The sequence below is a fragment of the Musca domestica genome, unplaced genomic scaffold, assembly GCF_030504385.1.
Source record: "Musca domestica strain aabys unplaced genomic scaffold, Musca_domestica.polishedcontigs.V.1.1 1, whole genome shotgun sequence".
Classification (NCBI taxonomy): Eukaryota; Metazoa; Arthropoda; class Insecta; order Diptera; family Muscidae; genus Musca; species Musca domestica.
This window is the reverse complement of record NW_026712114.1, coordinates 15571457-15586653: the sequence shown is the minus strand read 5'-3', so window position 1 is coordinate 15586653 and position 15197 is coordinate 15571457. Positions and strand designations below refer to the sequence as shown.

The 15197-nt window shown below is 36.9% G+C and overlaps 1 protein-coding gene across 1 annotated transcript; it reads left to right on the top strand.

Moving 5' to 3' along the window:
- Window positions 1-36: 36 nt before the first annotated feature.
- On the top strand, window positions 37-10569 carry LOC101890930 (aminopeptidase N). The gene is made up of 5 exons (XM_005179400.4): window positions 37-614; window positions 3946-4101; window positions 4189-4663; window positions 4741-4979; window positions 8965-10569. Exons 1-5 carry the CDS (start codon window positions 79-81, stop codon window positions 10427-10429), a joined length of 2871 nt encoding a protein of 956 aa, XP_005179457.2. The 5' UTR covers window positions 37-78; the 3' UTR covers window positions 10430-10569.
- Window positions 10570-15197: the final 4628 nt, after the last annotated feature.

The following is a 15197-nucleotide window of genomic DNA, read 5'->3' as shown; positions in this document are numbered from 1 at the left end:
AGGGAGCCAAGTTTATAAAATGGCTATAGACCCTTTAACCACCATCATTGGCATGTTGTAATTCGGCCGTGAAACAACATGCATAGTTTTGTCGGTGTTCTCTTTGTTGGCCTAGCTGCCGTTCTCCTGGCAGCAGGACCTGCTCAAGCTGGTACTCGTAGCCTGCCGCCGTTGTTCCGTGAGTCGGGCGCCTTAGAAAATCCAAACTTTCGGTTCGATGCTCGCGCCGATGATTTGAATTATCGTCTGCCCAATAACACTCTACCCATCCACTACGACGTGGAATTGACCACCAATGTCCATGATGGTACCAAGAAATTTACGGGCAAAGTTCAAATTGATGTAACCATTGTCGAGGCCACCACCACTTTGGTCTTGCACAAACGTCAATTGAACATTCTATCGGCCAAAATTGAAAGCGCCACCTCGGCTAGTGAAGATCTGACCATTTCATATGAAGAAGAACGTGAATTTTTAACTTTGACCCGTAAAACGAATGTGAATTTCGAAAAGGATACCGAATGGAAAGTCACATTGGAATACGAAGGTGAATTGCGTACCGATAATGGTGGTTTCTATCTGTCCACGTATACCGATGCGGACGGCAATGAAAGGTGAGTAAATAATAGTTTTATTTAAAACAACTAAAAAAAACAATAAGTTTGACTGGACCAAAATTTTTAATATCCTTTAACTTTGGACATAGAAAAAATTTTTATATAAAAGTATCTGAATTCAAACGTGTTCCACTTTAAACTACAAATACCAGTAACACCGATTAGATAATGCTGTTAAATTTTTCAAATAAATACATATACGAAAACGGGAATCTCCATAAATAATTCTATACTTCAAGGACTGTTATCTAAAAAATCTTCTTAAATACCAAATTTGAAACAATTTCGTGGGTAAATGTGTCTAGGATTATCAAGAAAGTCGATTATCGGTGGGTGTCGTTGTATGTGCGCTATAGAAAAACGTGAACATAAATTTTCAATGTTCTGCCGCTGGAGCTATGAACTACAATTACCAATTTTTCGAGGAAAATGTGGCAAAAATCATCAAAATACCGAATGTGGAGGCTATACGAAAACATGGACCTATACAAACAATGTTTGGCTTCACCTTTTCAATGAATGCTGGTATTAGCGGAGATACATATATCCAAACTTTCAATTGTTTTTTAAATTCTCGACGACAGAGGGTGTAAATATCGGACAATTGTCATGGTATTTCGCAGATCATGTTGGAACGGAGTAATGTAATGATGAGAACAAAGATCTCAAAACAGGAATTTATGTTTCCCAATATCTTGTGAGATTCGTCCAACTTTACCATAAATGAGATACTCCATTGGCGTTCCCGCTCGACTTAAATATTATAATTTTTGAATGCAATTTAAATTTAGTAAAAACTATGGAGATGGAGATTGTGACCCCTTGTGAGTGAGGTACCAGAAGGGGTTTGCAGATATATATCATCTTCACAACAGAACTTGTGTTAGGAAAATGTTTGTGTGTGAAATTTGAAGAGGGTTGGATGCTCATTTGGCTTTCTATGAGCGTTTATTTTTCAAAATCCTGAATCCTAATCTCTACAATGTTAAAAACTGATTTTATATTGATAGAAATATCCCAAGTCTGAATGGAATCGTATAATTTCGAGTTTTGTGAGCTCCATGGATATTCAAAATGTTGACACTTTGTGAGGGAGGTACAAGAAGGAGTGGACAGCAGATCTTTTGATAGTAGAAGTATTGAGATGTGTAAAATTTGATGAAAATCAGATGCGTTTTACGAGCTTAATGGCTGATCCAAATTCTGACCCTTTGTGGGGGATGTACCAGAAAAAGTGAACCGATATATCCTATCTTCACAGTAGACCTGATGTTAGTCGAAATAATGGGATGTGTGAAATATGAAGAGAACCGGATGTTTATTACGGATTTTATAATCGTTTTGCTTATTAAAAACTTTGAATCTTTGTGGTGGAGGTGCCAGAAGGAATGCTCCAATCTATACCATCTTTAGAACAGGTTTTTTATATCCTACACCACATAGTGGTAAGGGTATTATGTCTTTGTGCATTTGTTTGTAACATGGAGAAGGAAGCGAGATAGACCCATAGTTACTTTTGAGGATCTCCATAGAATCACATTCTGAGTTGATTTATGCATGTCAGTCCGTCTGTACATATATCCTTGTGAATAAAATGCAGGTCGCATTTATTATCCGATTGAGATGAAATTTTCCAAACAACATTTGTTTGGCCCAAGGACGAATCCTATTGAAATTGGAGACAATCGGTAAAAATTTAGATATAGCTCCCATATATATCTTCGTCCGACTTGCCTTTTATTGTGCACCAAACGTTTAATATTAGCCCGAAATGCATGGAATTTTGCACATACAACCAAATTAGGCCTTAAAATAAGTATGCCAAATTTGATCGAAATCGGTTCAGATATATCTATAGCTCCCATATATATTGTTCATCCGATTTGTTATTTTTGTCCTCCACAGCCGTAATATGCACTCTGTAACAACAATATTTGGGGAAATATATCAAATGCAGCTCAGAAATACCTTTGCTAAATTTTATCGAGATCGGTTCAGATTTGGATATAGCTCACATATGTAACTTCGTCCGATTTACCTTTCATTGTGCATCAAACGTCTAATATTTGCACAAATGGTAGTAGTATGTCAAATTTGATGAAGATAGGTTCAGATATAGCTATAGCTCCCATATACATTGTTCATCCCATTTGCTGTATTTTTTACCCACAGCCGTAATATGCACTCCATAACAACGATATTCAGGGAAATATATCAAATACAGCTCAGAAATATCTTTGTCAAATTTTATCAAGATCTGTTCAGATTTGGATATAGCTTCCATATATATCTTTATCGGATTTTAAATTAATTGTGTACCAAATGGGCAATACAAGTCCGAATTTAAGAGATACAAATGCTTCGGCATATTTAGTCCATTGAACTTTAAATTATAATTATAATCCTAGCGTGTATGATTGAATTCTCCCATAAAAACTTTTAATTGTTATGCCGAGCTCTAGCAAAGTGGTGTAGGGTATCATAAAGTCGGCCCCGCCCGACTTTAGGACTTTCTTTACTGGTTGTTTATAAAAATATTGAGATGTGTCAAGTCTGAATGGAATCGGATGTTAATTTCGCGTTTTATTCAAATTTTTGACCCTTTAGGGCCATTTTGACCAGACAGACATACGGATCATCGCTAGATCGACTCCAAATGTCGTGAAATGGATTTGGATCTAGGGTCTGAAAACATTATTTCGATAAGGCACGTTTTGGCCGGTTCTAGCCATTTGGCAGAGAGTATAAATATGGTAAACAGAACTTTGAATTTTTGATGTTTGTTTGTAAGATGTTTGACAGAGAAGCAAAACACGAAACGCGCGTAAGCTGTTTAATCAGAGTTGCCAAGAAGGTACTCGTAATTGTAAAAAATAGCTCTTTAAAAGGAGTGGACTGATATTTCCCAACTCCAAACTCAATCTAAGTTTAACAATAATAATAATACGATGTACCAAGTTTGGACGAAATCGGAATCACTCCCTTCGAAAGTTATCTTGGACACCAGCACAAGCGGTAAATCGACTTTAAAATTCCTGAAACTGATTTCCTCCAAATAGACCAAAAGTACAAAACCTTTTCGAAGAGGAAGGTTTGGGCATATAAAATGCAGCCATTTGTTTGATTTTCCAACGAGAACAACATATTGTAAATCGCTAACATTCAAGCATAAACGTGTTACTTATTCATTGCAATTTTGGCTTGCTTTCAACCCAATTTTTGCGTTCATTATCCAAAAATAACTACTTACAGCAATTTATAAGAAATCTTATTCAAATAATAAAGAAAATTTATTTTATTATTATTTTTGTAATTTTCTTTTCGACAGATATTTGGCCATTACCCAGTTCGAGAGTACCGATGCCCGTCATGCTTTCCCCTGCTATGATGAACCCAACAAGCGTGCCACCTTCACCATCACCATCAATCACAGCCCCACATACACGGCCATCTCCAATATGCCTGTTGATACATCTAAAACCATGTAAGTTTTTATCATTTCCTTAGAGATACTCCATAAAGCCACATTACTCTCAACTACTCTCATCCATGTTATTTTGCCTCTCCATAGTTCCGGCAAAACCGTGTTTCAAAAAACCGTCAACATGCCCACCTATTTGTTGGCCTTCATTGTGTCCGATTTCGTTTATACCGAAGGTGTTTTGAACGACACTCCACAACGTATCTATTCTCGTCCCGGTACTAAGAATGAACAGGAATGGGCCTTGGTTTCGGGTATGCTGATTTTGGAACGCTTGGCCGAATACTATAATGTTGACTTTGCATTGCCGAAAATCGATCAGGCTGCCATACCTGACTTCGCTGCTGGAGCCATGGAAAACTGGGGCTTGGCGACATATCGTGAAGAGTACATGCTGTACAACAAGGACACCTCAACGGTTACCACACAAACCAACATTGCCAGCATCATTGCCCATGAATATTGTCATCAATGGTTTGGTAATTATGTTGCCGTTCACTGGTGGACATATTTGTGGTTGAAGGAAGGTTTTGCTACACTCTTTTCCTATAAGGCTGTGGATGCTGTAAGTGGACTAAAACTAAAAGAATTTGGCAGGTGATATTTATTGATTATGGTTGTTTTTATTTCTTCTCTGTTTAGGCCTATCCTGAATGGGGCGTTTGGCAACAATTCCAAACCGATGATTACCAATCGGCCTTGACCAATGATGCTAGTGACTATCCCCGTCCTATGACCCATTACGTCCAAAAGCCTTCAGAAATTGCCATGTCGTATGGCACGGTTACTTATGCCAAGGCCGGTTCCGTATTGAACATGTGGAATCATGCATTGACCGATAAAGTTTTCCAAAGGGGTCTACACAACTATTTGGATGCTAAGTAAGTACAGATCGAGTTCGAGGGTCAAATGTATTGAGCCAACAATTTTAATGAGGCAGCAAGTGCACGCTACTTTGTCATCAGTTCGACCTTAAAATATTAGATTCGTTGCACCAGCTCATTTTAGTACTCAAAATGCACAAAGTATTTCAACGTATTTTCATACTACAAAATTAGTCACCCCCATATGTTAATCCTAGAAACCAACACTGACCTCAATATAATATTTTAGGATTCAAGCTCTATCCATTCAAGGAACGGCAAATTTAGCAACATTTAGTACTTTTCACACAATCATAGTGTCCATTTCCAAATTCACTTTCTTCTCTCAAAACTAGTGGCATCCATACCAAATTTCAGGATTCCAGCTCTGCCCATGCAACCAATACCAAATTCAATATTAGTTAGTACTTTTCGAATAATTATATGATGAATTTTCAAATCAATCTTCACATCACAACCTCAAATGCCAACAGTGAACATAACATCAAATTTTAGGATTTATGTTCTGTAGTTTCCCCCATTGCAGAATTTAGTAGCATTTAATTCACTCATAGTACACATTTCCAACACCAGTTCTATCCCTCAACTACAGACACCAACAGTGACATCTATAACAAATTTAAGGATACAAATTATATTCCTTTACCCAATACCAAATTGAGTACTATTTGGTCATTTTCGTACAAATACCTAAATTCCAGATAGCAACAGAGACCTCGAAGTCAAATTTGGGGATTCCTTCAGCCAATATCAAACTTAGTACCACTTAGTATTTTTCGTACAAATATGGGACGCATTTTCAAACCACAAATCTTAAATTTTCAGAATTTTATCTCTATCCCTTCACCCAATACCAAATATAGTACTTTTCGTACAATTATAGTACACATTCCCGAAACCACTTCCATATGTACAGGCTACACATGAACAGCGACACTTATATCAAATTTCAGATCTGAAAATTCATCAATTCAGATCAAATTGTACCAAATATAGTACTATTTAGTACTTATCGTACACCCATTTCCCAAACCACCTCTTTATAAACCACAATTATGGCTCGCATTTTCAAAACAATATCCATATCTCAACCTCAGATACCAAGTGTGAACTCAACATAAATTTTTGGGATTTCCGTTTCCCCATAGCCGAATTAAGTACCATTTAGTATAATAAAAGTACGATTTTCTAAAACCAGCTCATTTCCACTACATATAACATCAGTGACATCCATATAAAATTCAGGATTCAAAATCTATTCTTTCACTCAATACTAAATTTAGTACCTCTGGTACTTTTCGTACAATTATAGTACATATTCTTAAAACCACCTCTTTATCTCAAATTCATATACCAATAGAGATCTCAAAATGAAATATGAAGATTCCGGTCCCATCTCAAATTTACCCATTACCAAATAAAGTACAATTTAGTACTTTTTGTACAAATATAGGAGATGTTTCCAAACGACTGCCAAATCTCAAACACATATACAATCAGTAATATAAAAACCAAATTTTGAAAAATTATCTCTATCTCTTCGTCAAATACCAAATATAGTACCATTCAGTACACTTCCTACAATTTTAGTACACATTCCCGAAATTACCTCCATATGTCTGGAGTACTCATGAACAGCGACTCTAATATCAAATATCTGATTTTGAACACTATTTCTTCACCCAAAACCAAATTGTACTAAATATATAGTACTATTTAATACTTTTCGTACACTTGTAGTACCAATTTCCGAAAGCACATATTTTTCACAAACCAACCGCCAACAGGGACCCCAATGCAAAATTTCAAATTTCCTGTTTCATACGTTCTCCATAAACCAAACTGCTCCAAATTTAGTACCATATTTGGTAGAGTCCGCACATTAAGTACACATTTCCAGAACTACTTTTATATATCACACTTACTTTCCGTTTTTGATTCTTATTTCCGTTTTTGATTCAAGTTTGTAGCTCCATCCGTTCCCATAATACCAAATGTAAACATTTTAGAAATTTAGTGCCATTTTGAGAACTTTTCGTAATTTTAAATTTCGAATTTCCAAAAACTTTTTGGTACATATATCTTGCACTCCATCAATGACTCTCATTCCAAATTACAGAATTTTAGTTCATTCATTTTTGCCCAATACAAAGTATTAGGTTTTTGTATATTTTAGTACTTTTCGTAATACTTTAGTAAGAATTTCCAAAAATCCTTTGGCACATCTATCATATACTTCATCAGTGATTCTCATTCCAAACTTAGTACTTTTCGTACCCTTTTGAGAACGAATTTCTAGATTTAGAAATTTCTTGATTCTAGCTTCAGCCGTTTAGCCTATTCCGGCGTTTTGAAAGTTTATATTTTAAAGTAAAATAAAGAAGCAGGGCAAATTCCCAATTTTGATATTTTTTTTTCGAAATTTTTGGATTAATGTTCCATGGATTAATGTTCCATATACAATGTCTTTGACTATACTAGTATTAAAAAAACTAGATTATTTTGGTTGAGATTTCCATATGTGTACCCACAGGGGCCTTTTTTGTCTCATTTTCAATAATAACTCTCTTAAACGGAATTATAGCAATATAAAATATCGTAGAATTCTACTATAGGTTTCAATATAGGGTAAGTGCGCCTAAGTTCGCCTAGTAGTCGGCAGTTTTGAAATTTAAACTTAAATAACTAAAAATGGAATTGACCAAATAATGAAATAATTGCAAAACAACGTCAACAGTGTTCTCTGCTCTCTTTCTGTAAAAAACAATGAGCTCCGATCATTTCTTACGAGAGAATAACTGTTTTCGTCAGTGAGTGTCTTCCAACACGTGCGATAGCACTTCTTTTGTAAAGAAAAATTTAGTGGTGGCGTCAGCTTAATAATCGATTTAAGTAAATTAAATTTAATACTTTTGGAATCAGAAATATTTTATAATAGTAAATAACAGTCTAAAGATCATTTTATATCTTAAAAACATACAAATCAAGCATTTTTCTGTTATATTATTTAATGCCGACATTAGGAACAGAAAAAAAGAGATTTTCTAGTAGTCGGCAGGGGTTCCCGATTACTAGAAAAATATCATTTTTGACCTATTTCACCAAAACTTGAGAAAAGTAATAAAAAATAATCCAAAAACAGGCAGTTGCTTTTATTTGTCCTTTTGGACCAACTTTTCTAAATTAAGTACGTTTTTTTTTAATCAGCTATTTGACGTTTTAGATAGCGGTGGCATTTAAAAAAAAATTCACAAATTCCAAATATAAAAAAGGTACTTTTTTATTTAATCTCATTTTTATTTTAATTGAAAATCCATAATATTCTTTATTTTCTACCTATATCTGGTTTAGAATGATAATTAAATAAAACGCTATTTAAATACGGAATTAGTTAATTAAACTGTGAATTAGTATTACAGCATTGTTTTATACTATTTGAAATAAAAAAAAATTACAAAATAATATTTTTTTTTAATGAAATAGCATATGCTGACTACTGGCAAATAGACATGCCGAGCATTGGAAAAACTACAAAAAACTACTATTAAAGTAAAATTGCAAATTTTGCCAATTTAATAAAAACAAATTCAATTGTTGTTTATTATTTCGAAAACTAAAAAAAATATGGAATCTGAACAACTTTATTTTTCTGCAATTGAAAGATTTCACTCAGAATGTCGAAAGATTGAAATATTGAAAAGCCTAAAACTGCCGACTACTGGCACACTTACCCTACATCAAAAGTTTACATCTAACCTAAACGTCAACTGTTGTTGAATTTCCCACGAATAAAAATAAAGTATCCTTTAGCGTAGATCCAAAATTTCTAAAATGTCCCCTATAGGCTTTAAGTTTTTCCTGGTCCATTTCATTTGTGGTTCTACATCTTTCCCTTCCTCTCTCTCTCTTTCTCTCCCTCTATCTCTCACTCCATTATCGCATTACTAATATCTAACTTTTCGATTATCTATCTATTTTATAGCCAATATAGCAGCGCTGTGGAAGAACAACTTTTCTTGGCCATCCAAACTGCTGCCAAAGAAGAAAACTATGAGATTCCAGCTAAAATTGAGGATATGTTGGGCTCGTGGTCGCGTCAGGGTGGTTATCCCTTGTTGACGGTTACCCGCAACTATAACAACGGTTCATTTACCGTTACTCAAAGTTCCTTCCATAATAACAAGAACACTGTAACGCAGAAATCCTGGTACATCCCCTTCAACTATGCCCACCAATCGAATCCCGATTTCCGTGACACCGAAGCCAGCCACTATTTGCTCAATGTCCCAAGTGTGAGAGTCGATGCCAAATTGGACAAGGAAGATTGGCTTATTTTGAACAAACAATCCACCGGCTATTATCGCATCAATTACGACGAAGAAAATTGGAAACTCATTATTGATGGCCTAATTAAGAGCCCCTACAAAATCCATCCACGCAATCGTGCCCAATTGATGCACGATGCATATCGTTTCAGTGCCTCCAATCGTTTGGCTCATTCCGTTCTCTTGGACATGATGACCTATTTGCCGAAGGAAGATCAGTATGCACCCTGGTCCACGGCCAATGGCATTATCAATGTCTACAATCGCTACTTGAGTGGTGATGCGAAATACTATGATTTCCAAATGTTTGTGGCCGAAATCGTCACTCCCATCTATGAAAAATTGGGCATCAATGATGTTCCCGGCGAACACCACTACCAGAAATATACCCGCAATGCTGTCATCAATATGGCCTGTTTGGCTGGCATCCAGAGCTGTTTGACCGAGACCAAAAACAAACTGAAGGCTTTGGTACAGCACGGTACTCCCATTGAAGCCAATGTACAGAGCCAAATCTACTGCAATGGCCTGAAACAATCCGGCGATGATGTTTTCCAATATGTTTTCAACCAGCTCATGGACTCCACTGATCAAGCATTCCGTCGCGTGCTCATCTCCTCTCTGGGTTGTTCACAGAACGAAAAACAATTGAAATCCTATTTGGAAAGTTCCATTGACAAGGACAACAAATTGCGCAATCAGGAACGCATTACCATTCTCAGTCCCGTCTATTCGCGTGGCTCCGTTGGTCTGATGGCCACCATTGATTTCCTCGATGAACACTGGGATGAATATGGCAATTTGAACACTGGTTTCGGTGGTACCAATCCGTTGAATGATGCCTTGGGAGGTATGTCTTTGTATGTCGTCAACACTGAACAGGAAAAAAGACTTTTGGCTTTGGTTGACAAGGTCAAGAGCAGCGAACATGTCTCCAGCTCATTGGAGGCCTCCGTCAAGTATAACATTCAGTCCAACTTCGACTGGTTGAAGAGTAATCGTGATCCGTTGATTAATTGGTTCCAGTCGTTCAACATCAAGAGTGGTGCCAGCGCTGTCATCAGCAGCTCCAGCATGGCCATCAGTACCCTTTTGCTTTTGGTCATTTCTCGGCTGTTTTAAAAAGACCTATTTTAGATAGTTAGCACGTAATATAAATTAAAAACAAAAAAATTTGTACATAAATATTTATTTTTTTTTGTTAAAAAATAATAAAAGTACTGATTTTTTTAGTAGTAAAAAAATATATATTTTTAAAATAATTTTTGTTATTTGTTTTATTGGGAGTTGTTGAATTGTTTTATAACTTCAGTGACTGCCAAATAAATCATATGTGAATGTTTATTGCCAGAAAGTAATCGCCTTGTCGGGCGGTAATAAATTATTGCTAACTGTTTTGTTGTTGCAAAATGTGATTAATTTTGAGATATCACCCAATCTTCTGATTTATTTTATAGAGGGCTTATATTGAAGCCAATTGAAGTTAGGGTCGTATATTAAGAGACTTTTTATTTCTTAAATATAACTATTTTCTGTCATTACGTTGTTAATAATTTTTAATTTAAAGGAAACGTCATCATGTACAGGGTTGCCCATATTCAACGGACCCATCTGGCAACGCCATAACTTTAGACAGAGATGTCACATCGCTTAATGACATACCGCGTTTGAAGCGTCAGTCCAAGCAGATTTTTATCATGAACCATTACACGCCACGCGAGCGCTCTGAAATAGTTGAAATTTACATTCAACAGAAGAAGTCAATTGTGAAAACTCAAAGTGCTTTTAAAACATTAAAAAATGTGAGAAGTGCGCCTTCTAAGAACACCATTAAGCGTTTATACGAAAAATGTTCGACTGGTAAGGCTCTTTCTAATCCGAAGAGGCCATATAAAAGTCGACCAAGGCGATCGACCGAGAATATCGCTGCCGTACGAGCCAGTGTTGAGAGGTCCCCAAGAACATCCCAAAAACGGGGTTCTCAGCAGTTGGGCACGGCTCGGTCCACTTTACAACGGATTATTCCCATTGATTTGCATTTATTCCTGTACAAAATTCAATTGACGCAAAGAATGTTGCCTGCGGACAAGCCTCGTCGATTGGAATGGGCCCAAAGAGTCATCGAAATGGCCGAAGATGACGAGCAATTTTGGAACAAAATTATCATGTCCGATGAAGCCCATTTCACATTGAATGGGACCGTAAATAAGCAAAATTGCCGTTCTTACGCCACTGAAAATCCTCAGGAGATTCAAGAAGTGCCTCTTCATGACGAAAAAGCCACAGTTTGGTGCGGCGTTAGTGCGAAAACGGTCATTGGGCCGTTTTTCTTCCAAAATGAAAATGACCATGCAGTTACCATCAATCAGGAGCGTTATCGCGACATGATGACCAATTTTGTGATGCCAATTATTTGTCGAAAGCGTATGAGGCAGTTCTGGTTTCAACAAGACCGCAAACAAGTCGCATAAAAATCGATTTTCTGAAGAATTTGTTTCCGGGCCGTTTGATGTCGAAAAGTGGTGATTTGGACTGGCCACCGCGTTCGCCCGATTTGACTTCTTTTTGTAGGGATATTTGAAGTCAAAGGTTTATGTTAACAAGCCAAGGACCGTAGAAGATCTCAAGGACAACATTCGTGAAGAAATAGGCGCTATTCCGGCCGAAATGTTGGCAAAAACGATGGAAAATGCAGCAAAAAGAGCACAATACGTCATCAACGCCAGAGGCGGCCATTTGAGAGATATCATATTCAAAAATTGATGTAAACAAATCTACTTGGAACAAATTAAATGATTAACATTGCCAACCGCCAAATTTTTATTTTTTTCTTTGATTAAAAACTTCTAACTTCAAATACCAAATTTGAAACAATCAAAATACCGAATATAGGGAGGTACCGTTGTGTGGGGGCTATATGAACACGTGGACCTACATGGCCCATTTACGAACATAACCTGCCTACTGGAAAAATAAAAATTTGCAAAAGAACAAAAATGTGCAAAATTTTAGCTTTCTATCTCAATTTGTTCGTGATTACAACAGACAGACAGACGGACATGGCTAAATCGACTTAGAATTTTACGCTTATCAAGAATATATATAAACTTTGTTGGGTCTGACATGAGTATTTCGAGGAGTTACAAACGGAATGACAAAGTTAATATACCCTCCATAGTATGGTGGAGGGTATAAAAAGCACCTAAATATATGCTTTAGATCAAACTCGCTCGAATTCGAGTAGAGTAAGAGTAAAACTGGCTTGAATTGGGTGTACAAACGAATTGAGATAGAAGTTAAAAATGTTGCTCACATTTATATTTTGACAGTAGGCAGATTATGTTCGTAAATGGTCCATGCCTGTTGTCCACGTTTTAGTATATCCACCACTAAATGGTATCCCTAAATAATCGATATTGTATGATTTTAGAGGCATTATAGACTGGGTACTATAACCTACGACGGAAAGTTATCTATGCAGGTCCACGTCTTTGTATAGCCCCCCATATAACGATACCTTCCGATATTTCATATTTTGATATATATATATTTTTATATATTTATATATTTTTGAAATTTTTGGAAGTTCCTTCCAAATGGCTCGGTCGAACTTAACTGCGCCTTTACTCTTAGAACAAACCCTTGCTCAATTTTGAGCGTTTCGTGAAGTATTTGTTTCGTAAGCTTGCTCTAACAGAATGGAGGACTGGAGACACGTAATGGTATCGATGAAGCAACAACTACAAGGTGACGGCATTATCGATACTGAACGTCTCCCTGGAGTTAATGTTTATACCCTACAACACATTATTATATTATAAGTTTAATTGAGACAACAATTGTGTAACACTTCGAAATATTGGTCCCCACATAGGAATCTATATATGGATCTTCCTATCTCACCGAGCTGAGTCGATCTAACTATGTGCAGGGTGTGATAAAAAACTGAAACAACGTCAAAGGACAGTTAATTTTTTTTGGTAGATATTTTTTTAAATTTTATTGAATGAATGCAAAAAAAATCGGAAATAGCATCAAATTTAAGAATAAGTTTAGATTTATTCGGTCACCTTTTACACGAATTATGGCCTTCAATGAATGGAACCGTCACACGCTGCCCGATTGTTGCTCTGAGGTATTTTGGCTCATTCCCGGCGAAGCACTTGCTTGAGGTGATCGAAACTTTGGTATTTTTTAGTGCCAAACTTGCTTTCAAAAATACCCCAGACACAATAGTCCAAGGGTTTGGTGTCCGGATTTTGTAACCATTCTTAGGTGGCGAGTGCTGAGTGCGATAGGGCTGAGTCCTTTTTGAATGTCCAAGGTCTGCGGCTAAAATAGTCCAAGGGACACAATAGTCCAAGGGATTGGTGTCCGGATTTTGTAACCATTCTTAGGTGGCGAGTGCTGAGTGCGATAGGGCTGAGTCCTTTTTTAATGTCCAAGGTCTGCGGCTAAAATATTTGCGTGCCCAAGACTTTTATACACCCTCCAGAATTTTTTGTGATAATATTCGGCATTTATTCTGATGCCACTGTGATATTAAAACCAGCGGAGAGAGACTGCTGGCGACCCAACCCATCATCATGGCCGGCGCTTAAGTTCTGGTAGCCAACCGAAGGTGCACATTTTCAGCTGACCTCATTTTGTTTGTTTTCAAACTGCTGGACAACTAATAAAGCAACGAGAAAACCAAGTTCGGCAGTTCACCACTTTCGGCCAAGCGAAGCAACTTTTTAAGTTGCTATGTTGTAAGTTCTTGCGCTTTTTGGAATTTCAATGGCTTTAGCTCGAGCTCATTTTTCAATATTTGCCGAATGGAATATTGCGATATGATCAGCTCACAAGCCATGTGTGGCCATTGCGACGCGGGTATCGATCAAGTCGCTTCTTTACTTTTCGAACCATTTCTGCTGATGTAGCTGTTTTCTTCCCTCCACTTCCTTGACGTCGGGCTACGCTACAAGTATCACGGTAACGAGCGATGGTACGAAACACAAAAGATTTATTCACATTTAAATGCTGGAGTGCTCTAACGATAGCCACTTGTGGTTTTCCGGCCAAATATAAAGAAATCAAACTATCACGCTTGAATTCCATCACGAATAACTTTTTTTTCTGGAAGATTCTCACCAAAATTTTGAGCTGTCACTTGAATAATTTTAACAGCTGTCTGACGAGTGGCTTAGAAATGACAGCAGTCTGAAGTTGGTTGAGGTTTGTTCATCTCTCCCTGTATATTTAGCTGTAAAATTTTCAACAAATTTTGTGAATTTATTTCGAATTCACAGCAACGTGGCGGAGTGCGCAAATAAGGGTAACATCTGGGCAGGGTTCCATGACATTATTTCAAGAACGAAAACTTCCTAAATGGATGTGGATATAAAGTCACATGGTGGGCCCGGCACGACTATAGCTTTTGTTTACGTGTTTACATTTCCTTTTAATGGGTTATGCAGCTCAAGCACTTCCCAACATATTGTTGGGGAGCATTCTTGGGTTAACAGCAGCATCTTCGAGGCCCTCAAATATAATGGCCTCTTGATATTGGGTGGTATTTTGAGAACATCGCTTGCAAAACACAGGGGAAATTTCGACATATTACACCTAAGATAACATTGTTTTCTCGCTAAAAATATCTCCGATCAACATTTATTGCAGACGGTTATCTAACAACCACTCAGATTTCTTAATCGAATAAAAGAGACGTTAGTTATATTAGTGCTATTGGAATATTAGTGCTATTGGACTGTTTGCGGGCAATAAAGTTAATTATATCCATATCTGAGAATTTCAATTGGATTTTTTTCCAAAACCGGGCTACGGTTTATGGCCAATAGTTTATTGGTAAACAATAAAGAGTGCCGAGATTATAAAATGGCCACAAGTC

Coding starts and splice junctions, on each gene's coding strand:
- LOC101890930 (XM_005179400.4), top strand. CDS start 79: ATGCATAGTTTTGTCGGTGTTCTCTTTGTTGGCCTAGCTGCCGTTCTC. Junction 615..3,945: donor GATGCGGACGGCAATGAAAG/GTGAGTAAATAA, acceptor TCTTTTCGACAG/ATATTTGGCCATTACCCAGT. Junction 4,980..8,964: donor CACAACTATTTGGATGCTAA/GTAAGTACAGAT, acceptor TCTATTTTATAG/CCAATATAGCAGCGCTGTGG.